The 26,782-nt window shown below is 42.5% G+C and overlaps 1 protein-coding gene across 5 annotated transcripts in view; it reads right to left on the reverse strand.

Moving 5' to 3' along the window:
- Positions 1–26,782, reverse strand: part of GLG1 (golgi glycoprotein 1) — a 158,848-nt gene that overhangs the window by 18,619 nt on the left and 113,447 nt on the right. For all 5 annotated transcript variants that reach the window (XR_013411201.1, XM_077984672.1, XM_015126616.3 and 2 more), the window contains 12 exons: positions 26,347–26,550; positions 24,676–24,747; positions 22,564–22,747; positions 20,601–20,815; positions 15,405–15,526; positions 12,639–12,740; positions 9,810–9,963; positions 7,238–7,375; positions 4,125–4,211; positions 2,672–2,734; positions 1,491–1,604; positions 422–510 (listed from right to left, as the gene is read on the reverse strand). Coding sequence is in view for 4 of the 5 variants with exons in the window: in XM_077984672.1 (XP_077840798.1) it covers positions 422–510; positions 1,491–1,604; positions 2,672–2,734; positions 4,125–4,211; positions 7,238–7,375; positions 9,810–9,963; positions 12,639–12,740; positions 15,405–15,526; positions 20,601–20,815; positions 22,564–22,747; positions 24,676–24,747; positions 26,347–26,550 (1,544 nt within the window). In the remaining variant the exon portion in view is untranslated. The remainder of the gene's footprint in view (positions 1–421; positions 511–1,490; positions 1,605–2,671; positions 2,735–4,124; positions 4,212–7,237; positions 7,376–9,809; positions 9,964–12,638; positions 12,741–15,404; positions 15,527–20,600; positions 20,816–22,563; positions 22,748–24,675; positions 24,748–26,346; positions 26,551–26,782) is intronic.

Consider the following 26,782-nt stretch of genomic DNA (forward strand, 5'->3'; position numbering starts at 1 on the left):
TAAATGAATAAAGATTCTGTTTCTTCACTAAAATATCTAACCCAATACAAAAACTGCTCCATCTTAGACAAGATGACATAACGGGACGATGCAGGGAAGAAGTCAGTTCACCTCTTTCACTTACACTGCACCCTGCTTCTCTAAGTACACAATCCAGCCCTACTTCATCAGTTAGGTGGCTTAACCGGAAAAATTAAAAATTAAAAATGCTCCTTTAGCCAATGGGACCTCCAGGTGAGAACTACCATCGCCAGATGCTCAGACAGTCCGAGTGTTTGTCATGCTATCAAAGGAGAGATGCAGGAGGCCTCCAGGGCTAACCCCACCAGGCAGCAGCAGGGCTGCCTGACATCTCGCATACTCATCCTGGATCTAAGAGGGACTTCGGGAAGGTGGAATGAAACAACTACAAGCTACATACTTCTTTTTTATGTTTGGGCAAAGCTTCAACACGTCCTCCTTGCAGGCCATTTTAAACTTGTAAGAAAACCGAAAATCCTTCATCTGCACCTGAAAGGTGAAGAGAAAGAAAGTCAGAAATTTGGTGGCAACTTGTGGTCAGTAGTGGTAGGGGGCACTTTTTCATACAGCTCTCACAAGACCCTGCATGGCTTGCCCCACACCTGAGACATCACAACCTGCTCATCTCTCCAGTACTCCCCCGACAACAGGCCTCCCTCCCTCCCTCCCTTCTTCCCTCTCTCCCTCCCTCCCTCCTTCCTTCCTTCCATCTATCCTAAATAAAATAAGGACATATATTTGAAGAAAAAAAAAAATTTTTTTTTTTTGAAACCGAGCCTCTCTCTTGTCATCCAGGCTGGAGTGCAGTCATGTGATCTCAGCTCACTGCAACCTCTGCTTCCTGGGTTCAAGCGATTCTCCTGCCTCAGCCTCCTGAGTAGCTGGGATTACAGGCACTCACCATCATGCCTGGCTAATTTTGTATTTTTTGTAGAGACGGGGTTTCACCATGTTGGCCAGGCTGGTCTTGAGTTCCTGACCTCAGGTGATCAGCCTGCCTCAGCCTCCCAAAGTGCTGAAATTACAGGCGTGAACCAACCACGCCTGGCTGGAAAAAATGATTTTTTTGCTGTTGCTGTTGAGATGGAAGCTTGCTCTGTTGGCCAGGTTGGACTGCAGTGATCTCAGCTCACTAAAACCTCTGCCTCCCAGGTTCAAGCAATTCTCCAGCCTCAGCCTTTCAAACAGCTGGGATTACAGGTGCGTGCCACCATGCCTGGCTAATTTTGTATTTTCAGTAGAGATGGAGTTTCACCATGTTGCACAGACTGGTCTCGAACTCCTGGCCTCAAGTGATCCACCCACCTCAGCCTCCCAAAGTGCTGGGATTACAGGCATAAGCCACCGTGCCTGGCTGGAAAAAAATTTTTAACAGAACATCAGAGGTGCTCTGATGTTCCAAAAAAGGAAAGGATTCAGTCACCATCCAGGCAGCTATGATGGGAAATCGGCAGCCAGGTGTCACTGACCAGCTGGAAGTGGGTGACTCCGATGGCACACTTCTCATTCATGTCCTTCTGGTGTTTGTTCTGTATCAGACACTCCATTAGGTCCCCAGAGTCTATCTGGTTATCTGCCACATCCTGGGGAAGACAGCATGCATTTATACTTCATTGGTAACAATTAATGAACAAAACTTGTAGCCCAGTCTGAAATAAACGCAAGCAGGGTTGATTCTAGAAGCCCTCACAAAAAAAAGACACACCATAAATCGTAATCAAAATAAGTGTGAGGAATCACAATGGTATACATTCAGTGGCATAAAACTGACACAGCACTGTGTTCCGAATGAGACAAGAATATATGCTCTTTTTTTTTCACTTTCCCAAAAGCAGCTGGCTTTTGGGATAATATCTAACATAGCCTCCCAACTGTCAGATCCTAAAGGTTCCTGGGTATGTTTCACTCCCACAATTTAAGTAGTTCAGTAAATGAGTATGAAATAATCAGAATTCACTCAATATTGAGGTACTAGGAGACAGTTGGAAGGAGGAGCCACTATTACAGCTAACAATTCCTGGGCTGATGCTAACAATTCCTAGGCTGATGTACTGGAATTAACCCTGCCACACTAATGGGGGCTTCCCTGTTCCATCTCTTCTTAAAAAGGGCAACTCAGTAACTGCTGCTAGCCGCAAACCTGCTTTTACCCACAAAAGTTAATCAAACACAGGTTCCAGGATGGTGGCACCTCTCTCTTGATCTTGTTTACTTTTTCTTTTTTCTTTCAGACAGGGTCTCACTCTGTTGCCCAGACTGGGGCACAATCACGGCTCACTGTAGCCTCGACCTCCTGAGCTCAAGTGATCCTCCCACCTCTGCTCCCTGGGTAACTGGAAGTACAGGTGTGTACCACCACGCCCAGCTAATTTTTTCTATTTTTTGTAGAGACAGAGTTTTGCCAAGTTGCCCAGGCCGGTCTTGAAATCCTGGGCTCAAGTGATCTGCCCTCCTTGGCTTCAAAGTGCTGGAATTACAGGTATTGGCCACCATACCCAGCCTGTTTACATTTTTAATTTCAACTTGTCAAAGCTGGCTAACACTCAAGAGTAATACATGCTGAAGACAGAGATGAGTCCGAGATACTCAGGGCAGAGTCCCTGTGAATTTGTTTCTGTTTTTAACCCTTGCCCCTCCAGACATCACTTACATGGCAAAAGTTCTGAATTATGGGCTCACAGGCTCTCATCAGCAAGGCTTCTATTTGAATATCCTGTAGAAGATTAAATATATTAATGCTTCTGCTTTAGAAACAGCTGAGGTGGAGGAAGAGCAGTTTCTCTTTCTGAATCAGTAATATCTGATGGGCAAATAATCTAATATATACTTTTGGAAACGATTCTAGTATTTGAAGTAGATAGCCCCAGAATAAATATAGAACTGCTCCTCTGTTATACTTTGAAAGGCAAATTTTTAGAGGCATATTCCCTTTTGGCCTGAACAAATGAGAAGGCAGAATTAAGAAAAGTAAGGTAAAAACCCATGTGGCAAGAACATTAGAGTATGCAAAGCCTTTGGAGATTTTCCCAAAATGCTAAGCAGTTCAAAACGAAAACAGGGGTAACTGATATCCATCTTCAGTTTATAAGCTCATAAGCCACAGCACTGCCCTCAAAGCAGATGCCAAACCACTGTTTCTGGGGAACACATACTAATAATGCCTTTAAACAGAGAAACGCGTGCAACACTAGCTCCTGAAAAAACACCTTCCTTTAAAGAGCTATACACTCAGACTGCTCTTACAAGTCCATGATGACAATAAGAATGTGAGAGGAGATGACAAAATGAGAGAAGGCAATGAACTTCTGAAAACTAGAAAGCAAAAAAGAACTGGTTGAGAAATGCAATTTTACGTAATGCCAATTTTGACAATTCAAATACAGTACTAAAAGGTTTAAGACAAAATGATAGTTCCCCACTTCTCTGATTTCTGGCCCCACAAAACAACTTTTAACATTTTTAGCTGCCCTCCTCTGTATTTCTAAATAACATCCCAGTGCTTTATGAGGGTTTCTAATCCCTTTTTTTTTTTTGTAGAGACAGAGTCTGGCTCTGTGGCCCAGGCGGGAGTGCAATGACGCAATCTCAGCTCACTGCAAGCTCCCCCTCCCGGGTTCAAGTGATTCTCCTGCCTCAGCCTCCCAAGTACCTGGCACTACAGGTGTGTGCCACCATGCCCAGCTAAATTTTATATTTTTAGTAGAGACGGGGTTTCACCATGTTGGCCAGGATGATCTCAATCTCTTGACCTTGTGATCCGCCCGTCTCGGCCTCCCAAAGTGCTGGGATTACAGGCGTGAGCCACCACCACACAGCTGCTATCTTAAGGGGGAAACAGAGGCAAGTGTAATGACTATGATAAATCTAATTTATGAAGAAAACCAAAGGGCTATATAGAGTGTTGTTCTAGAGAAATGAGGGAACGGGCTCACAAAACAACACGATATACTTCTTTATAAAGCTAATATGGAGAATCTGATCAGGTTTCTTTTGACTGACAGAGAATCTGCACTCTCAGGACTCTAGAAACAGAAAAACCAACTGAAAAAGGCCAGGATGCTGGCAGCCACTCTCCTCTAATGAGTAAGCTGCATACCACTTACCTCTGATTCTAACTCAGTGAGGTTGCCAACTATATCTCTACACTCCACCACCAAGTCATCCAGATGGTCCTGGAGGCACTCCAGCTCCTGCAAATATAAAGGCAAGCCACTGGCATTTATCAGTCACATACACGAACAAGGGAAGGGGATATCAGTGTCATGACACTTCCCTTTTCAGTGGTCCTCCTTTCTCTTCTTTTAAAAACTACCTCACTGAACAGGACACAAAAGTTTTGCTTAATTCCCCAGACTAAGATTGTTGAAAAGGTAATTACTTGATGTAGCAGGTTGGTTATGAGGGCCAACTGGGTACAAGAGCCATGCAAAGGCTGGGGACAGTGGCTCACGCCTGTGATCCCAGCACTTTGGGAGGCTGAAGTGGGTGGATCACTTGGGGTCAGGAGTTCGAGACAAGCCTGGCCAACACGGCGAAACCCCTTCCCTACTAAAAATATAAAAATTAGCCGGGTGTGGTGGCAAGCGCCTGTAATCCCAGCTACTCAGGAGACTAAGGCAGGAGAATCGCTTGAACCCAAGAGGTGGAGGCTGCAGTAAGCCAAGATCGTGCCACTGCACTCCAGCCTGGGCAGCAAGACTGAAACTCCGTCTCAAAAAAAAAAAAAAAAAAAAAAAAAAGGCCATGCAAATCCCTCAGAAGGCCAAATCTACAAGTGCAAGGAGAATCAATCTTCAATTGTCCCCAAAGTCTAAAAACTTTATCAGGCCTTGATTCCATTTTTAATCTGTGCTTTGATAATTTGTCACCTCGCATTTTAAATATGCACTTTAAGAATGATCATCAGACAAATTCACAGTGAAGAGCACAGATTATTTTAAGACTCTTTATTGGCAAAGTAATTGGGGACCAGGGGTCTGGAACACGGAATAGAACTGATAGCTCCTGCAAGTCAGATCTGGGATTCTAACTCCAGTATACGTCAAAAGGGTCCTCTGAAGAAAAACAAGTGAACACACTAGGGTTTGGGTAGCTAAAAGCTATCTTGTCTGGGCTTTGGAAACCAAACTGGAGCTGTCCGTAGCATTAGTCTATTACTATGCCTTCTAGAGGTTTACAGGTTTAGACGTTTCAAGTATAATATCAGTTCACTTTCACAAAGCGTATCAACAGTTATTTCTCAGAAAAGTGCGCTGTTTAAAGGATCAAGTTTAACTTACTGTTATGCAAGAATCTCTTTGTTTCAGAATTAGAATGTAAGGGGAAAAGAAGAGTTGAAGGAATTACACAACAGCCAGAATGGAAGAAGAAGAAAAAGAAAAGCTAAAGGAAAATACACCAAACTTTTGGGAGTAAAATAAATGCCTAAAAGAAAGATCCTATTAATAGAATCCTAGCTGGTCGCAGTGGCTCACACCTGTAATCCTAGCACTTTGGGAGGCCGAGACGGGTGGATTGCCTGAGCTCAGGAGTTCGAGACCAGCCTGGGCAACATGGTGAAACCCTCTCTCTATTAAAATACAAAAAATCAGGTGGGTGTGGTGGCAGGTGCCTGTAATCCCAGCTACTCAGGAGTCTGGGGCCCGAGAATTGCTTGAACCTGGGAGGCAGAGGTTGCAGTGAGCCGAGAACTCTTCTCAAAAAAAAAGGAATTCTTTTTTTTTTTTTTTTTGAGACGGAGTCTCGCTCTGTCACCCAGGCTGGAGTGCAGTGGCCGGATCTCAGCTCACTGCAAGCTCCGCCTCCCGGGTTCACGCCATTCACCTGCCTCAGCCTCCCGAGTAGCTGGGACTACAGGCGCCTGCCACCTCGCCCGGCTAGTTTTTTTTTGTGTGTGTTTTTTAGTAGAGACGGGGTTTCACCGTGCTAGCCAGGATGGTCTCGATCTCCTGACCTTGTGATCTGCCCGTCTCGGCCTCCCAAAGTGCTGGGATTACAGGCTTGAGCCACCGCGTCTGGCCAAAAAAAAGAATTCTTAAGTTTAGCTTCTCCATGATGGGCTGCAATGTAGTGCAGCTTTCTAAAGTTTACTTTACTGGGGGTTCTAAAGGAAACTATTTGCTGGGATTCCAAATCACCATATCCCTTGGTTCATTGGACAACTATAAGCATTTTCTAACAATATACCCAACAGAATTGTAGCAGGCTCAGGAAACAGACTGCCGAACATGATAGTCCTATGCTCAACAGACCTGAGTATGCAACCACGTTTCTCCTTTAAAATGTCCAATTCCTGCATGTGTGACTTTTTCATACTGTACTTCCAGAGGGGGTTTTGTAGCGGTACAAATGGAACCCGGAAACCTGAGTTCACTCCTTGAATATTTACATGGCTTTAAACACGCAGCTATTCGTACTGCTGAGTATCCTGCATTCAGATGGAAGACAGCTAGCTTCCCATATAACCTGCAGTCAAGCATCTTTCCTTCTTTCCCTTAAACTGGGACACAGTCCTAAGGAGCCAGTCACAGCATGCAGGGAATTCTTGGGAGCTGCTCCTTCCCTCTGCTTCCTAGATGGAGAGGCTATATAATGAACTGAATTTTAGGTAAGGAAATATATACACTTAACTTCTCTGAGCTTCAATTTGTCAACCAGGTGAGAAAAAATTCCATTTCTAAATGTTTTGTGGGACTGTTCTAGGGCATGCCCACTATTCATGCAGACCAGTACTCACATATGCACAGATTTACACCCTGCTTATCTCAAAAGGACTTAATGGAGAAAATGAATTAAAAGTGAGTAAAATGAATAAAGATGAGAAACAACAACAAAAAAATACGTTAAGAGGATGTGAAATGGAGCCAACAGTAAGCTTACTACAAAAATGCCTACCATGAAATCTTATGTACCTGGAAGAGGCAGGCCATACCTTTGGCTCTAGAAGTTTTAAGAAGCAATACGAAGAGGAAAAATAATCAATTACAAAATACAATAACCATAATGCAAAGACAAACTCGCTGCCAACTATTCCTGATAGTTGATACAAAGACCAGAGAGAAAATTTTCCTGAGAATGTCTTCCAGAGAAAATATTGAATAATACAACAAATTATGTCTGTAAGAGAGATGGATTTTATGGTGTTTGTACTCTGCATAAAACGTTAAACATTAACATCATAATTACTGTAAGATAAACAGAAAGCGATGTCACCTACCTGTCCAGTCTCTGTTTTCTCACTGCACCATTTTCCCAGATCAATCAGGCACTTATCCTGGAGGGCAGGATCCAGCTTGACGTCCATGGCACGCTGGTGTAGGATCCTTTGAACTTCAGCTCGGCACTCCCGTGAGAGCTGCAAGAGAAAAAATGAGCTAAATACTTGAAAGGCAACAAAACAAAAACACAAAGATATGAGATAAACCAGTTATGAGAAAACTAACAAATAACCCTGAATTTTATCTTCCAAATTTTATACCTCAAATATCTTCCAGAATAAAAATTAAATGTTGTGGCCAGGTGTGGTGGCTCACACCTGTAATCCCAGCACTTTGGGAGGCTGAGGCGGGTGGATCACCTGAGGTCGGGAGTTTGAGACCAGCCTGACTAACATAGAGAAACTCCGTCTCTACTAAAAATATGAAATCAGCCAGGCATAGTGGCACATGCCTGTAATCCCAGCTACTCGAGAGGTTGAGGCAGAAGAATCGCTTGAACCCAGGAGGTGGAGGTTGTGGTGAGCCGAGACTGTACCATTGCACTCCAGCCTGGGCAACAAGAGTGAAACTCTGTCTTAAAAAAATAAATTAAAAAAATAAATAAAATGTGCAGGAGGCTTCAAAAAGCCCCTATCTTTAGGAATGCAATTACACATATTCAGCAGTTTCTAATATAATATATAAAACAACATTCCTGTATGAGAGTATCCTGATACAAGTGAACTGGCTTCATTCAGACTAGGTTAGTTGGAAAGTTTTGTGTTTGCGGTTTTGTTTAGCAAAACTAATTTGTCAGTCTATGAACACCAAGTAGAAGGTCAGATCCAATTCAAGACAGCATATATACCTGATTCAGGAGAAATGAGTTCAAAATGACCTAAATCAGAAAAAGCAGGAAAATGTAGATATAACAGTTATGATGAGACAGGACTAGACTCTTCCAGATGAGCTATGCAGAATTAGCAGAGGGTAAAGCAGGTGAAAACTAGTATTTTTCCAAGGGCCATGACCAAGCTGTTAGTGACAGGTACGGTTAGTCCCTCTTGCAAAAAAGAATAAAAAGTCAGCATACCTGGGGCAGGAGGGATGGAAAGTAACTGTTTAATGAACACAGGGTTTCCTTTTGGAGTCACGGAGTGTTTTGAAACTAGATAGACATGATGACCACAAAACACCATAAATGTTGAACCCAGGAGGTGGAGATTGTGGTGAGCCAAGATCGCGCCACTGCACTCCAGCCTGGTCCAACAAGAGCAAAACTCCATTTCAAAAAAAAAAAAAAAAAAAGAAGGTTAATTTGGCCGAGTGCGGTGGCTCACGCCTGTAATCCAAGCCCTTTGGGAGGCCCAGGTGGGTGGATCACCTGAGGTCAGGAGTTCAAGACCAACCTGGCCAACAAGGTGAAACCCCATCTCTATTAAAAATACAAAACAAAACAAAACAAAAAAAATAATTAGCCAGACGTGATGGCAGGCACCTGTAATCCCAGCTACTCGGGAGGCTGAGGCAGGAGACTCGCTCAAAGCCGGGAGGAAGAGGTTACAGTGAGCCAAGATCGCGCCATTGCACTCCAGCCTGGCTGACAGAGTGAGACTTTGTCTCAAAAAAAAAAGAAAAAAAAAAAAGATTAATTTTATGTTATGTGAATTTCACTTCAATTAAAAAGAAAAAAGAAAAGAAAACTAGCACCCCAGACTCCAACTCTTTCTTATTTAAAAGAGAAGAAACCTCCTACCCCCTAGTCACTATAGTGACTAGAAAGATGCCAGGATTTGGGAGCCCCCATGATTAATGAGAGGCTCATTATATGGAAAAAAAAATAACAACAAATTCCCACGTTTTCTTACACAGCAGTATAAACACTGGGTTAGAGTACAGCAACTATGCCATTTCCTTGAGTCCCCTCATTCTGGATGCCAGGCTTTTGCATTAAGCTCAGAAGGGTATTTCTAAGGATGGATGAGAAGTGATACCATCTCAACTCTCTGGAACAAAGGCAGGACTAATTATGGAGCATCTCAGAAGGTAGAGAAAGCCATCGTCGAGAACAAGTGCATGTCAGTGCACCCCGGGAAGCAGCCGATGCTGCCGAGAGCCAAGCACACACAAACATCCCAACAAAAGGCAGCAGTTGGGGCAGACAAATACCAAGAGACTGAGGTATGGAGGTTTCTGCTCCAACCAGTCCATGGGCAGACAATGCGAATGTGTTCAGCTGCCAAGAGGAGAAGCCTAAAAGCCATTTGTAGCCTGGCTAAAAGCTTCTAATGGATCCTTAAACCTAAATAAAGTTAGGACAGCAGTAATTGTCCATTTGTGATTCAGATTTTGGGAATTAAAAAAAAAAATCTGGAAATCTTCCCCCACCCACTTGGTTTAAAATATAAAATCAGATGATAGAAAATGGTAGGGCAACTCTAAGTGTACTCATGGAATGAAGAAGTTTCTAGAAATGCAGCAATCCTCTCCTCACACGTTTTCCTAAGATGACTAAAATCTGAAGAATATATAGCAAACAATTTAAAAACCAAATGACAATAAGAAGAAATGAAGTCGATATTCACTGCATACCCTCCTTCCCTGTTCCTCAGTGCGGTAGGCGTGTCTGTATAAACAAGAGAACACAGCTCCCTGAGGCATAAATTCACTGGTCTCATTCCAACCGTGGGTGTGGCAAAGACGAGAAGCATCTCCCTGGCACTTGCGGTATAGGACAGGGTCCAGCCTATAAGGTTAAGAGTTAAAAGACAACCACTAATTAATAGACATTTCCTTCTAACGCAGGCTAAGGGTTTTTACGAGGTGCTTGCTTGTATACTGGGTTTTTACGAGGTGCTTGCTTGTATACTCATTGATAATCACTTCCAGGGGCGTGGAGACAGAAGATATGTAAAAGTATATTCCTGAATTTTTTTTTTTTTTTTTGGACACAGGATCTCTCAATCTGTCACTCAGGCTGGAGTGCAGTGGCGCTATCTTGGCTCACTGGAACCTCTGCCCCCGGGGCTTGAAAGCAATCCTCCCACCTCAGCCTCCCAAGAGCTGGGGCAACAGGCACACACACCAGGCTCTTTTTTGACATTTTTGGTAGAGACAGTCTTGCCATGTTGCCCTGGCAGGTCTCAAACTCTTGAGTTCAAGCAATCAGCCTGCCTTGGCCTCTCAAAGTGCTGGGATTACAGGCATAAGCCACTGCACCCGGCCATGAATTCTGTTCTTAATGAACACACAGTAGTCAGCACCGTAGGAGGCTTAGGCAGGAGGATAACCTTCTATACAAGTTTGTTAACCTTCTACAGAACATTTAGATTATCCCTCAAATATATCTTGGCTTTGTTAGATACCTAACAGTTTTAACAACAGACTTAGCACTCACATGCCCTGGTTGAAAACAGAAAACTAGAGTTGTAGCCAATACCAGGCAATTCACAACTTTTTACTTAATACTTTTTACTAAACACCTTTTTCTAAGTAGGAATGAAGTTCAATCCTATGTAATATATTAGATTCAGTAAGATCAGGAAATGGCAAGATAGATAGTCTCCTATTCAGTTTTCTCTCTTCTTCCTGTGCAAGGTGCCCCCTTGCACAGGAAGTAATCTTTTTGGTTACTTGAGTGTGCTTATCAATTTATGAGCCTTGACATTTAACTCTAAATCTGGAGACAGTAGATTAGACAATGAGCCTGCTTCCCCAAATCAGACCAGGGCATGCTTACTTCTGTCCATATTATATTGTCAACTTTGGTAGAGGACTAGTTAATGGGAGAAAAAAGCTAATATTTAATGAGCGACTATTAAGAACTAATATTTAGGGCTGGGCATGGTGGCTCACGCCTGTAATCCCAGCACTTTGGGAGGCCAAGACAGGCGGATCACGAGGTCAGGAGATCAAGACCATCCTGGCCAACAAGGTGAAACCCCATCTCTACTAAAAATACAAAAATTAGCTGGGCGTGGTGGCACACACCTGTAATCCCAGCTAATCAGGAGGCTGAGGCAGCAGAATTGCTTGAACCAGGGAGTGGGAGGTTGCAGTGAGTCAAGATCCCCACTGCACTCCAGTCTGGTGACAGAGTGAGACTCCATCTCAAAACAAAACAAAACAAAACAAAACAAACAAACAAAAAACCTAATATTTAATGAGTAACTATGCAGCACTTTTTTTTTTATTATGGGGGAAGGAATTAAAGAGGAGAAAATGTGATTTTGATTAAGGCAATACACTCAGCAGACTATTTAGGTTTAGATGGCCTGAGTAAGCAAACGGAAATTACAGCCAAGCTTTCTGTAGTCCTTTCCAGAGCTAATTTGAAGGAACAGAAGTAAGAATACATTGAATCTTCAAGGAATCTCTTTCTAGTAAAGTATGTGGGCAAACCACACACACATTTTTTGAGATAGGGTCTCACTGTTAGCATGCAGTGGCATGATCACAGCTCACTGTAACCTACAGCTCCTGGGCTCAAGTAAATCTCCTGCTTCAGCCTCCCGAGTAGCCAGGACTACAGGTGCACACTGCCATACCTGGCTAATTTTTTTTAGTTTTTGTAGAGACCAGGTCTTGTTATGTTGACCAGGCTGGCCTTAAACTCCTGGCCTCAAGCAATCCTCCTGCGTAGGCCTCCCAAACTGCTGGGATTATAGGTGTGAGCCACTGTGCTTGGCCAAAGTATATATTAATCACCAAAAATAGTTAACTACCACACCATGGTGGCTTAACAACCGAGTGGAGAAGCCACTGAACTTGAAAGGCTAGAGAAGCAGTCGGATCCAGTACTGGCTGCTTTGGAGGTGGGGAGAGAAAGCAAGATACAGAAAGAGGAGGGGAATGGCAGCCAATGAACTCAGTGATTCTGGCTGTAATACAGATCCTTCTCCCAGTTCATCCTCCCACCCCTGCTGCTTTTTTTTAACAGAATGAGAGGGAAATTAGAGAATCAAGTTGTCACTTACTGACAAAAACCTCTTAAGACAGACTTAATTCAATAACTCTGAATAAATAAAGAAAAGCAAATTCCCATATCCACTGCAAATCAATAAAAATACAACTGCACTATTATCTTCTTAGAGACATATCTGAAGGCACTTTTGCCACCCCCACAGGTACCATAGTTCTTACTAGACACATCTTTGTAGTATCAGAAACATTTTGACCCTGACTTCCAAAGTAGTGGTGAACAAGGATGTGTGGCACAGGCTGGTAGTGGGCCGACGCTGCTTTTAGACAATGTTCTGAAAGTGATAAAGTATAGTTTTTCAGGGGATTGGAGTGTGTTAGCTGTACCAGAACTGAACAAAAAAGAGTTTCCTATTGATTATTTTAATAAATACAGGTAATTATGACTACAGAGGAGAACAGGCTGAGGCAATACATTTACTTTGGCTTCAAAATACTCACTTCCAATCCCGGGAGATGAAATACTGCAGCTCTAAGAGACGGTGTTCACAATCTTCCACCATCTTCTCTGTGTATAAATGTTCCATCAGGCAGGACAAGATCCTAGCCATAAAATGGGTAAAATTGTAACAAGAGACAAGTGTTCAGAACTCTATGTCAATATAATATTTCCCTGGTCTGTAGAAGAAGCCTTTTAGTTATTTTCTTAGGGCAATCATATTTATTTTTCTGAGAATCACTCAAGTTAACTGAACCTGACAGTGGTTATGGCTTCGATCAACTTTAGAGCCACTCAGCACTTAAGACTCTGCATGTACAAGAGCAGTGTGCAGCTGCTGTATTTTTAACTGGTTATGAAAACTTTCCAACACACAAAGAAGTAGAGAATCATGTAACAGCCACCTTCTCATAACTTTATCAATCTATGGCCAAGTCTGTTTTAACTCTAGGCCTCTTTGCTGATATTTTCAAGCAAAATCCCAGATACCCCATCATTTCATTTGTAAATATTTCAGCATGTTTCTTTAAAATATAAGGACTTAATACCATTATCACACCACCAAGAAATTAATTGAAAAGCTTTACTATCATGTAATACTCTGTTAGTTTTCAATTTTTTTTTTTCTTGAGATAGAGTCTCGCTCTGTCACCCAGGCTGGAGTGCAGTGGTGCAATCTCAGCTCACTGCAAGCTCCGCCTCCAGGGTTCACGCCATTCTCCCGCCTCAGCCTCCCAAGTAGCTGGGACTACAGGCGCCTGCCACCACGCCCGGCTAATTTTTTTGTATTTTTAGTAGAGATGGGGTTTCACCGTTAGCCAGGATGGTCTCGATCTCCTGACCTCGTGATCCGCCTGCCTTGGCCTCCCAAAGTGCTCGGATTACAGGCGTGACCCACGGTGCCTGGCCCAAATATTTTCAACTATTATTTTTTTTACAAGTGTGTCCAAATCAGGATCCAGAACAGGTTAACTGATAAGTATCTTAAATGTATTTTCATCTGTAGCAGTTCTTCCTTCTTCCCTCTCCTCTGCCCCTCTTTGGTTGATGTGGTTATTTTTACATTGGTAAATATTCGTAATTAGTTTTAAGTGTGTTTAACCACATAGAAAGCTTTGAGGAAGAACATGATTTTCTAATTCTCTAGCACAGCATGGACAGCAGGAGTTCTTGCATAGCAGAATGAGATAAACATGGACTATACTCACTTTGTTGTTGGGTATGGCCAACTGCAGGCTATAAAGATTTTTGCAGAATGGGAAAGCTGTTCTTACTTGCAACTGGTTTTTTTTTTTTTTCTGAGATGGAGTTTTGCTCTTGTCGCCCAGGCTGGAGTGCAATGGCACAATCTTGGCTCCACCTGCCTCAGCCTCCTGAGTAACTGGGATTACAGGTATGCGCCACCAACGTCCCACTAATTTTGTATTTTTGGCCGGGCGTCGTGGTTTTCCTTCATGCCTGTAATCCCAGCACTTTGGGAGGCCAAGGCGGGTGGGTCACGAGGTCAGGAGTTCAAGACCGGCCTAACCAACATGGTAAAACCCCATCTCTACTAAAAGCACAAAAATTAGCTGGGCATGGTGTCGTGTGCCTGCAATCCCAACTACTCGGGAGGCTGAGCCAGGAGAACTGCTTGAACCGGGGTCTGGGAGGCGGAGGTAGCAGTGAGTGAGATTGCACCACTGCACTCCAGCCTGGTCTATAGAGCAAGATTCTGTCTCAAAAAAAAAAAAAAAAAAAAAATTGTATTTTTAGTAGAGACAGGGTTTCTCCATGTTGGTTAGAGGCTTGTCTCGAACTCCAGACCTCAGGTGATCCACCAGCCTCAGCCTCCCAAGGTGCTGGGATTACAGGCGTGAGCCACTGTGCCTGGCCTGCTTTGGTTTTTTGAGACAGGGTTTTGCTCTGTCATCTGGGCTGGAGTGCAGTGGTATGATCATAACTCACTGTAACCTTGAACTCCTGGGCTCAAGCAATCCTCCCACCTTAACCTCCCAAGCAGATGGGACTACAGGCATGCACCACCATACCAGCTGATTTTAAAAACTTTTATGGGGCCTAGCTATATTGCCCAGGCTGGTTTCAAACTCGTGGCTTCAAGTGATCCTCTCACTTTGGCCTCCCAAAGCACTACAATTATAGGCATGAGCTACTGCATCCAGCCATGGTTTAAGAGCTGTTTTTACATCATAAAAAACAAAATGAGAATTAATACTTTAATACAGAATGAGAATTAATACTTTAATATAGCATTTATTTAGCTTTTCTAGGTCTTGGCTGCAACTCTAGTATTCATTTTGTCCATTACTACTGCCTCCAACTACCACATTTTGTTTTCTATTTCTATTTTCTGTTTCAAGTATTTTCTAACGATTACCAAGTAGTCAATGTATACAATGAGTCAATATACAACTAGGATGAAAAGTACAGAGTGCCAAAGTATGTACCACCTATCCTGAATGTTTCTCTCTTTCATTTTTATTTGATCGTGATATAAAATATTCAGTAACCTAATATATAGGTCCATATATGCTCAGTCACTGTCGATAAACACCATCACAATACTGGGTCTAGATGTCTCTACATGGATCAGGCAGATCCCAGGTTTTAATTCCAATACTAGTTTTAATAAAAGTTGGTATATGTTCAACCTGTTCAACAAAATTTCAGTTAAGATGTCAAACCACCCAAAAGTCATTTGAAGGAATGTTCCCTGTGCTGCCAAATAAAATACAATATGGATAAATACCACGAAGAAGATAACCTACATTGGGTCTCCGGATCTTATGTGTTTGCAGGCTGTCTGGATTACAGATTCACAAGCTTCATTCAAAGCTCGATCAATGCGGTAATCTGCACCAGGGTCAGTCTCCTGAATCAGTGTTTGAAGCTGAATTAAAACAAATTAAGAAGGAAGAAAGTCACTTAGGTGCTAGGGAAGAGCAGTGTCTTCATACAATCAGTTGCTCAGTCCTATTTGCCACAATGTACTCCAATAAAGTTGTCTACAGTTGTCACTAGCCAAGCTCAAGAGCCCTTGCCAAATACTTTTCCAACTGGTTTCTCCACCTTGACAGAAAATTTTTCTGTTTGAGTCATTGTAGGGACTGCTTATCTATGTTCTTAATAATCCCTAGAGGTCTTTACAACATGAACACGAAGGCTGCCTCTTTGCTTTTATCTGCCTATTTGTTAATCAAATTACTAAACCTGGTGCTCCCAGCGAAGCCAGAATTGAGTGGAAAAGAGTAAATAAAGAACATTTTCAGTCAGAGACCTAACTGGGTCATAAGAATCCAGAATTTGAATTTTGCTGCGAAGACAATGGTATTAAGTCAAGTGTGCTGTGCTTTATTAAAAGCAGATGTGCAATTTCATTTAACTTGCAGAAATATCAACTACAAAAAACAAGATTATGGTATTTATAATGTCCCATTTTCCTCAACTATTCTTCTATAACCAAGAGGTAAACCAGAGCTTGCTCATTTTAAGTACATAGAAAAATACTTGTCATTATGCAGCTGGAAATGTGACTATATTCTTTATCGTTTACTTTTCCGTCTTGTCACGGAATAAAGGAAAGACAGGAGAATAGGTACTTCACATTTTTTTCCTGCCTTAAAGGCACTTGAGGTGTTGATGAAAAAGCTCTCAATTAAAATCAAAAGAACTGAGTTCTATTAATAGTTCTGGCTGTGACAGATTAGCTTTGAGAACATGGACAAACTGATTTAGTTTTAGTTTCTTTCACTGCAGAAAACTGTAAGAAATAATAATATATGGGAGAATACTAGGTAAACTGCAAAGCATGTTACAGCCATGAAAGATCATTATTACTACAGATAAGTAGCAGATGGTATTTTGGGGTAGAAATTTTTATTTTTTCCCCCTGAGACAGAGTCTCGCTCTGTCACCCAGGCTGGAGTGCAGTGGCATGATCTCCACTCACTGCAACCTCCACTTCCCGGGTTCAAGTGATTGTCCCGCCTCAGCCTCCTAAGTAGCTGGGACTACAGGCATGTGCCACCACTCCCGGCTAACTTTTGTATTTTTAGCAGGGACGAGGTTTCGCCACGTTGGCCAGGCTGGTCTTGAACTCAAGTGATCCGCCCGCCTCGAACTCCCAAAGTGCTGGGATTACAGGTGTGAGCCACCACACCCAGACTTGGGGCAGAAATCTTTAATAATAGAAAGCAAATTTGAAAACTATAATCCTTACTGGTTTGCATTCCCTTTTGTCAAGTTAAAAAACTGGAACCCTGCTGTGTCACTGATTTGTCCTCTGACACTCATACATGTAACCTATGATCCCACAGGGCCTTCACTGGAACAACTGTGGGATCATAGGTTAGATCACAAATTTATCAGAGAACCATAATCAAAAGGAAATAAAGGAAAAAAACACAAACTTCTATTATCCTGAAAGAAGCTGGTAATCCAGATGAGACAAACATGAAAGATTTCCAATATTCTAGGATAGAAGTTATTTATACCAAAAATTCTTGGTGGCAATTTGGGAAAGCTACAACATGCCGTGGTTAGCTGGTAGGAAAATTACTATCGAATGATTACCAACATTACTTATGACATTTGTTGACAAAGACCAAAGTATCTACATCTTTTTCTGAGAAAAGTTGGAAGCAACATGAGAGTCTGCAAGTCTCTGAAAGAACTGTATCAGTTAAATATCCACAACTGACAGACAAACTTTAAGAAACAATACATGCACTAGACTGCAACTATTTACAGGCGAAAATGGATGCCCTCCAGAGCCTAGTGGGCTAACAGCTCCAGGGATCATTGCCACTCTGGAATTTAGTGATAGTAGCGTGGGAAATAAACACTGAAAATGGGAATTGCTACATGATTATACAACTATTCCAGCCCCTGGCATGCTTAGGAAAACCTGGGAAAATGCTTCAGAGAGATGACTAGAGAATAAGACTGGCAGTTATCTTTGGCCTAGGAGAGCCTGGGCCCACACTTGTTCAGCCATGAATGAAGAGAATTTCACAGTTCATGATTATGGTACATTTGGGAGAGTAGGTACTCAACAAGATGATAACTATCCTTATGCTTTACAGCTTACTACTTGTTGAGAAATCACTAAATCAATCACCAAGCAGAGAACAGGGAAAACTAATGGTCAACCACAGACAGGTATTGAAGTCTGCTGTATTAGGAAGAAAAATTTGAAAAAGAAAGAAAAAAGGGGCCAGGCACAGTGGCTCATGCCTGTAATCCCAGTAGTCTGGGAGGCCAAAGCAGGCAGACTGCTTTAGCCCAGTCATTTGAGACCAGCATGGGCAACATGGTGAGACCCCATCACTTAAAAAACAAAACAACAACAAAAAATAAAAGAAACTCCCCCAAAATGAATTATTCTAAAATATTCGTCAATTTGACTGGGGATGGATACTGTAGTAGAAGACTAAGGACATTTTTCTCCCTTTGAATCATTTAGGCCTTCAATTTTTGTGGGCAAAATCTAAAAACCCTGGGTCCATAAAAATGAAAATAAAGTGCTTCTTTCCCACTTGGCTAAATTTATTTTTTATTTTATTTTAATGTTTTAATTTTTTTATTTTTTGAGATGGAGTCTTGCTCTGTTGCCTAGGCTGGAGTGCAGTGGTGTGATCTTGGCTTACTGCAACCTCTGCCTCTCAGGTTCAAGCGATTCTCCTGCTTCAGCCTCCCGAGTAGCTGGGACTACAGGTACCTGCCACCACGCCCAGCTAATTTCGTATTTTTCGTAGAGACGGGGTTTCACCATGTTGGACAGGCTGGTCATGAACTCCTGACCTCAAGCGATCTGCCTGCCTCGGCCTCCCACAGTGATGGGATTACAGGAGTGAGCCACCACGCCCAGCCCCACTTGGCTAAATTTAATATGGGCAAAACCATATGTTTCATTACTTGAAGCAACCCTCTAGATTTGGAAAGTACTTTTCTTCTGGGCCCAAAGGGTGATGTGGGTGGTACATAGGTATCTTTCAAGTTGAGTCACTAGTTCTTTCAACAAGCTAAATTTTAAAAAGCCCTGGGTGTGAATTAGGTGCCTTGAAATAAAGTCAAACCAGTCTATTTTCTTTTTTCTGTATCCTTTACTACAAGTGTAGCCTCAGTAAAAAGACAGGTTTAGGCCAGGCATGGTGGCTTACACCTGTAATCCCAGCACTTTGGGAGGCTGAGGCGGGCAGATCACCTGAGGTCCAGAGTTCGAGACCAGCCTAGCCAACATGGTGAAACCTCATCTCTACTAAAAATACAAAAATTAGCTGGGCGTGGTGGTGGGCGCTTGTAATCCCAGCTACTCAGGAGGCTGAGGCAGGAGAATCACTTGAACCTCGGAGGCAGATGTTGCAGTGAGCAGAGATTGTGCCACTGCACTCCAGCCTGGGCAACAAGAGTGAGACTCTGTCTAAAAAAAAAAAAAAAAAAAAAGGTAGGTAAGTTCATTCCTAACCCTCTCCCAACAACCTTTCCATGCTGCTCTAAGGATGAAATGCAAATATAGGCTGTCTCCTGATTCATTTTTGGTCTGGGTCCCAGGACCTACACTGGCACAGAGGTTTCCCAAGGCAGTCACCAGCAACAACTGCACCTTAGCAACAACACTGTGGCAAAATCAAACAGCAGATTCCAGAAGCCTTCCCTCCTGCCCAGGTTGGTATTTTTAAAAAGTTAGAAATTTGTCTATTTTTCCACCACGGGATGCATAGACATGCATGCATGTGCACATACATACAGACATGCATGCACACGTGCACTGGTGTCTACTCTGGGCCAAAGTGAGTAACTAAAGCTAAGATATAATTTTAATCCACGTCCAAATTCTATAAAACTGTTGTGTTTCAGACTGCAAAGTTTTGTTTCAGACTGTAAAAATCTGATTTTACATGATTATCAGGAAAATACAATTCAAGTTGATATCCAGTTTTTAATAAAAATGCCAACTACAAAATAATAGACTGACTGTGGTTTTCTAAAGTTACACTGAGGGAGGAGAGCCTCAAGTTTCTACTATTCTAGGATATAAAGTGAAACTATCTCTCGTGCTCCCTAAAGGAAAGTTCACTGCACAGGGCACACTGGTGCCTGTGGTATGTTAAGTTGCTCTAAGACTCCTATCCAGTAAAAAGTAATCAACATGGACAACAGGAATGAAAGAGATGTACTAAATCTCTAATATATTAACTTTGTGTTTCCTACCTGACCTATAGTTATTCAACTGTTTATGAACGCTAAATCAAGAAGAACTTTATTTTCCCAAAGTATGCCGTGAGGTTTAGGGACAGAAAAAGGACTCCCATGATGGCAGATGTTTACCCATGTAACAAACCTGCACATCCTGCACATGTATCCTAGAACTTAACATTAAATTAAATTGAAAAGAAAATGGCTCTTCCATGCATAGTTGCCCTAGTATATGAAGAAAAGATAGTGTGATTTCAAAAACGACATGCTCTCTTAATCCCTCAGGCTAGGAATTCATGCCATGCTGCAAATCAGTAACAGAAAGAAACTCTTAGAAAAAATTTCAATTCATATCAACTCTTTTTCAGCCTCAACTCAATCAAACCTATTATAACAGGCAAATTCTCTCTTGGTAGAGGGCCTGTCCTCATTGATTGGAACCGGGTTTGCCTTGATTCTGAGTTTAGGAAATCCAGTCTAGCAAGCTGCCCTTTCTCTAGGAACTCTAGCAAAGAATGCATTCTATCTATCTAAGAAGACGATTCTTTTTATTGATTATGAGCTCAAACTTCTGCTCTGTGTAGCAAATGCCACATTCTTACTAAGATACGCCTGAAGAAGCAACGTGCAGTCTCTGGTCATTAGTACCTAATGTTCAATGTGATATCACAAATGATCCATATAAAGCAAGGTAGGACAGCATCAGGAAGAGGCTCCTCAGCTGATAAATGTGACATTCAAAATGGCAATAGCAAATGTCTCCTTACCGCCTGCTGGCAGTTCATTCCAAGGTTCCCCTTCTCTCCGCGAACTACTTTCATCAGACAGTGTAGAGTCCGCCCTTTTCGATGTAATCCGGAACAATGGTGTTCAATCTCCCCCCGACAGCTTAGGATGATCTCAGGGCTCAGAGAAAAGTCTTCCATCAACATGCGTCGGTAATCCAACATCTCCCCCTGGCACTCACTGCTCACTTGTCGCCCTAAGTTAGGATGTAAGTCATAACATTACGAAAGGTGATGCTATGCATTAGCATCAGAAATCACCACCTATTAAAAGTACATATTTCTATGTGTCATATAATATACCTATCAGTCAGGCTAACATCTGAAAAGCTTAGAATTAGCAAAAACTTTAGCAACATAAAAGAGGCTTAGACTCCAGATATTCAGGCTTCTCCTGTCAGTGTTCTGCATGAAACAGGTTTTACACTACTGCAGTAATAATGCAAATGCTTTGCCCATGGAAGCCTTATCAATAACTATTGGGGTAAAAATGAAAGCCAAAGAACAATCTCCACTGGCCTACACAATTAAAGCTTTCAGAAAAGACTACATTTCAGATATTCACTATAGGCTCCCCCAACTTCTTTGAGCTGTAAATGCCAATGGGGAAAACTTAAAATAAAAAGATTAAAACAAAACAAAACTAAATCAAAGGCCGGGCGCGGTGGCTCAAGCCTGTAATCCCAGCACTTTGGGAGGCCGAGGCGGGTGGATCACGAGGTCAAGAGATCGAGACCATCCTGGCTAACATGGTGAAACCCCGTCTCTACTAAAAATACAAAAAACTAGCAGGGCGTGGTGGCGGGCGCCTGTAGTCCCAGCTACTTGGGAGGCTGAGGCGGGAGAATGGCGTGAACCCGGGAGGCGGAGCTTGCAGTGAGCCGAGATCACGCCACTGCACTCCAGCCTGGGAGACACAGCAAGACTCCGTCTCAAAAAAAAAAAAAAAAAAAAAAAAAAAAAAAAACTAAATCAAAAACTGGTCACCCAGACAGTTAGTTTAGTGATAAAGCCAAAATTTGAAGCCAAGTCTGACCCTTGTGCTAAATCGTGCTACCCTGAGTCTCCCCAAAATATTGCACAATGTGTATTTCAAAAATGAAAACTAGGCCGGGCGCAGTGGCTCACAACTGTAATCCCAGCACTTTGGGAGGCCAAGGCAGGTGGATCACGAGGTCAGGAGATCGAGACCATCGTGGCCAACATGGTGAAACCCCATCTCTACTAAAAATACAAAAATTAGCTGGGCGTGGTAGTGCATGCCTGTAATCCCAGCTACTCCAGAGGCTGAACTAGGCAGTTGGAGGTTGCAGTGAGCCGAGATTGCACCACTGCACTACAGCCTGGTGACAGAGCAAGACTCCGTCTCAAAAAAAAAAAAAGAAGAAAACTATTCAGCTGGGCACGGTGGTTCATGCCTATAATCCCAGCACTCCAGGAGGCCAAGGTGTGAGGATCGCTTGAAGGCAGCAGTTTTGAGACCAGGCCGGCCAACATGGCAAAACCCCATCTCTATTTAAAAAAAAAAAATTGCCAGGTGGCTCACGCCTGTAGTCCCAGCAATTTGGGAGGCCGAGGTGGGTGGATCACCGAAGTTTGGGAGTTCAAGACCCGCCTGACCAACATGGTGAAACCCTGTCTCTAATAAAAATACAAAAATTAGCCAGGTGTAGAGGCGCTCGCCTGTAATCCCAGCTACTTGGGAGGCTGAGGCAGGAGAATCGTTTGAATTCGGGAGGCGGAGGTTGCGGTGAGTCGAGATCACGCCACTGAGCTCCAACCTGGGTGACAGAGTGAGACTCCATCTCAAAAAAAATAAAATATAAACAACAAGAAAAATACTCAAAAAAGCAAATATGGGCGGAAACTAATATTTATATATATAAAGCTTTAGAGTATGAATCCAAAAAGGAACAGAAATGATTAAAGAAAAAAAGAATGCCACCTCTGTGTACAGCTGACTCCAGGCACATTAGCAGGTAGGAGAGTCTGGCTTCGCGCGATCGCGGAAGATTTTCCACATTGCACCGGTATTTCTTCAAGTCACTTTTACAGGATTTGGCCAATGAATAACTGACTTTATAATCCTGGGCAATCAGCTTTTGGCGGGTTGTGAGTGCTTCTCGACACTGAGGAAAGAGTACAGCAACAGCCGTGAGACCACTCATGTAACTTTACTGTTGACGTGTAGCTCTAAGATGAGCATGGCGACTCAGCCAAGTACATGTCAACAACTGCAGTTATTACCAACATATCTATCTTTAAGTTTGGTTAAAATTTTCACAATTGAGCTAAACTAGTGTGGCATGAGACAGGGGTGAGTGGGTGGAGAACCTAGAAATTCTGTAGTCACTTGCTAGTTGCTGCTGCAATAGCAGCTGCCCAAAATAAGTAAATATCTCACAGATCCCAATACATTAATCTGACACATAGCATTCTTTTCCACCTTAACAATACCTGTAACATAAATTTCACCAGCATCAAAGTGGCAACTAACATAACATTTGGGGCCGGGCGCGGTGGTTCACGCCTGTAATCCCAGCACTTTGGGAGGCTGAGGCAGGCGGATCACGAGGTCAGGAGATCGAGACCATCCTGGCTAACACTGTTAAACCTCGTCTCTACTAAAAACACAAAAAATTAGCCGGGTGTGGTGGTGGGCGCCTGTAGTCCCAGCTACTGGGAGGCTGAGGCAGGAGAATGGCATGAACCTGGGAGGCGGGGCTTGCAGTGAGCCAAGACTGTGCCACTGCACTCCAGTCTGGGCAACAGAGCGAGACTCCGTCTCAAAAAAACAACACAACATTTGGGATATTCTGGTCAATGCTTTAAAATACAATTATTCAATTATTCTATATCATCTGAACAATGATATAAGATTTGAATAAGACTGTTCAAATGATAAAAGAAAAAGGAAATGAGAAACATTTCTTCAGCTACATAGGAAAGTAAATGACAAGATAGCAAAATTAATTATTTCATAAGCCATCAACGATTCTTGCATTCATCCAGGGACAAAGAACTAAAAGAGGATGCTTAATGATATAGCTGCTGAAAAATTAAATAGCTAATTGCCTAGAAAGCACATTGATTCGGTTAACCTAAACTTCTTGAGGAGGCAGGGCTGGCCTTAGTGTGGTTTTATATAAAATTCTTTGATTTTACTCCCCAAACAAAGTAACATCTGAGAATTTTATATAAAATCATACTGAGAATTTTATATAAAACCACAGTCAGAGGGGGGTGGATCACCTGAGGTCAGGAGTTCAAGACCAGCTTGGCCAACATGGTGAAACCCTGTCTCTATTAAAAATACAAAATTAGCCGGGCATGCTGGCAGGTGCCTGTAGTCATAGCAACTAGGGAGGCTGAGGCAAGAGACCCGCTTGAACCCGGGAGGCAGAGGCTGCAGTGAGCCGAGATCACGCTACTGCACCCCAGCCGGGGTGACAGAGAAAGACTCCACCTCAAAAAAACAAAAAAACAAAAAACAACAACAACAAAAAAAAACAAACCTGAAAAAACAACCACACTGATAACCCTACTTGGCTTCTCACTATCTAGATATCACAATCAGGGTTTCATTTTCTTGGTTTCAGCCAAATATGCTTAAACCCAAGTACCTGGCCTCTGAAAGGAGTGAGCTTGTCAGTCACTTACATTTTGGTATAAGATTATAAGAATATTGTTTGAGAGATTGAGAAAGCTTTTTTTTTTTTTTGAGACAGAGTCTCACTATGTCACTCAGGCTGGAGTGCAGTGGCACGATCTCAGTTCACTGCAACCTCCTCCTCCCGGGTTCAAGCGATTCTCCTGCTTCAGCCTCCGGAGTAGCTGGGATTACAGGTGCCCACCACCACCCCCAGCTAATTTTTGTATTTTTAGTAGAGACGGGGTTTCACCATCTTGGCCAGGCTGGTCTTGAACTCCTGACCCCATGGATCCACCTGCCTCAGCCTCCCAAAGTGCTGGGATTACAGGTGTGAGCCACTGCGCCCGGCTGAGAAAGTTTTTAAAAAACAAATAGAACATTCATTAGTTTCAAAGTAATACTTACCTTTTCACTCATGGATTCTTCAAATTTATGGTTAAAGAGGCACTTATACACTCTGCCCTCACCAGCTTGTGTCTATAAGATGGAACATACACATTATTATTACTTTAGCTAAATAGTTATGCTGAACATTATCCACAATCGCATATAGAACTTTCTATTAAATGATTATAATGGTAAGTACCTTTGGACAAACAGTTCTGCCATTTATAAGATTTAATAGGCTTTTAACAAAAACAGTGACTGCAGTAAAGATGAAAAAAATATTCCCATGATATCTGGAGTCTGTCATTTGTTCTCAAATATATTTTGTTAATTAGGGAACCAAGAGAAGTGTCAGAGTCTGAGTCTTTTTTTTTTTTTTTTTGAGATAGAGTCTTGCTCTGTTGCCCAGCCTGGAGTGCAGTGGCACAATCTTAGCTCAGTGCAACCTCTGACTCCTGGGTTCAAGCAATTCTCCTGCCTCAGAACCCCAAGTAACTGGGATTAGAGGCACCCGCCACCCTGCCCAGCTGACTTTTGTATTTTTAGTAGAGATGGGGATTCACCATATTGGCCAGGCTGGTCTCGAACTCTTGACCTCAAGTGATCGGCCTGCCTTGGCCTCCCAAAGGGCTGGGATTACAGGCGTGAGCCACCGCACCCGACCTCTGAGTCTTCTTTCTTACAAATGTATGCTAGAGTTAACAAAACTCTTACATCAGTGGCTCTGATGGTTAAAGCTGTTAATGCAAACCAGCAGGCAGAGCGGAAGTGTACACAAGTTACTTTCAGTACTTTGTTGTAAGGATGGAGGGACTATCCTATTTAAAGTGTTAGAAGGCTGTTCTATAGAGTCAGCAGGTGGTAATCAAGGATTTGGTTTTAAAAATTAGCCACCTGCTATTTTCTTCACCTTAGACAAAAACATGTAAATACATAATGTGTCAAAGTTTTAGCCACTGAGTAGATGTAAAGACCCTAGGTAAAATAAAATTCCTACAGATAAAACAGACTTTCAAGAACTGAAATTGAGAAGTGAGATAAGGCAGAAAAAATACTCTGCGGAGATTATCAGAAGCCAGCTGTTAACTAAATGTTCAATCATCAAGGTTGAGCACCCAGTTACCACTTTCTGCTACACTGGAACCAATTTCATCTTCCATTTCTGTGACTTTTCTACATGTGAGGTTTCTTGATGGCTTATTTTATGTTAGAATAGAGTATTAAAAAATATTTAAGTCACAGTGGCTCGTGTCTATAATTGTAGTACTTTCAGAGACAGAGGTAGGACGACAATCTGAGGCCAGGGGTTCAAGACCAGTCTGGGCAATATAGCAAGGCCCCATCTCTACAAAAATTTTTTTAAAAAATTGGCCAGGCAAGATGCTGCTTTCCTATGGTCTTAGCTACTTGGGAGGCTGAGGCAGAAGAATTGCTTGCACCCAGAGTTGGAGGCTGCAGTGAGCCATGATCACACCACTGCACACCAGCCTGGGCAACACAGTAAGACCCTGTCTCAAAAATTAGGGAGGCTGAGCTGGGAGGATTGCTTGAGGTCAGAAGTTCGTGATCAGCCTGGGCAACATAGTGAGACTCAGTCTCTCAAAAAACAACAAAATTAAATTAATTAAAACAAAATTATATATGTGTAAAAATAAAAGGAAGAAAAGAATAGTTTCTGAGCTGACTCACATTTTCACAAAAACGCTCCCGATCGTCTCGGCAAGCAAAATATAAATGCCGGTCTAAGTGAAAGTCATCCGATGACAGTTCAGCCACCCGGAGAATGGCTTTCTTGCAGAGTTCAGAAACTTGAATCTTGGGTTCTCTTTCTTCTGCTTCTTTCACCAGGCCTTTCTCCAAGCATGATACCACCTCACCTTGTGAATGTGCATCCTAAAATAGCGAGGATATTAATATTTTAAAACTTTCACCACATGGGTTTCAAATAAACAACATTTGGCTAAACACACACACACACCCCCACACACACAGAGTAATAAATCCCCACCATAGAGTTGGCTTATTAACGTTCTGCTGAGAAATCAGATAAGAACCAACCACACTGTGGAAGTTAAAGAAAATGCTCTCAATAATCTTCAGTTAGAATATAATGCTTGCATGCTAC

Source organism: Macaca mulatta, chromosome 20 (assembly GCF_049350105.2).
Source record: "Macaca mulatta isolate MMU2019108-1 chromosome 20, T2T-MMU8v2.0, whole genome shotgun sequence".
Lineage (NCBI taxonomy): Eukaryota > Metazoa > Chordata > Mammalia > Primates > Cercopithecidae > Macaca > Macaca mulatta.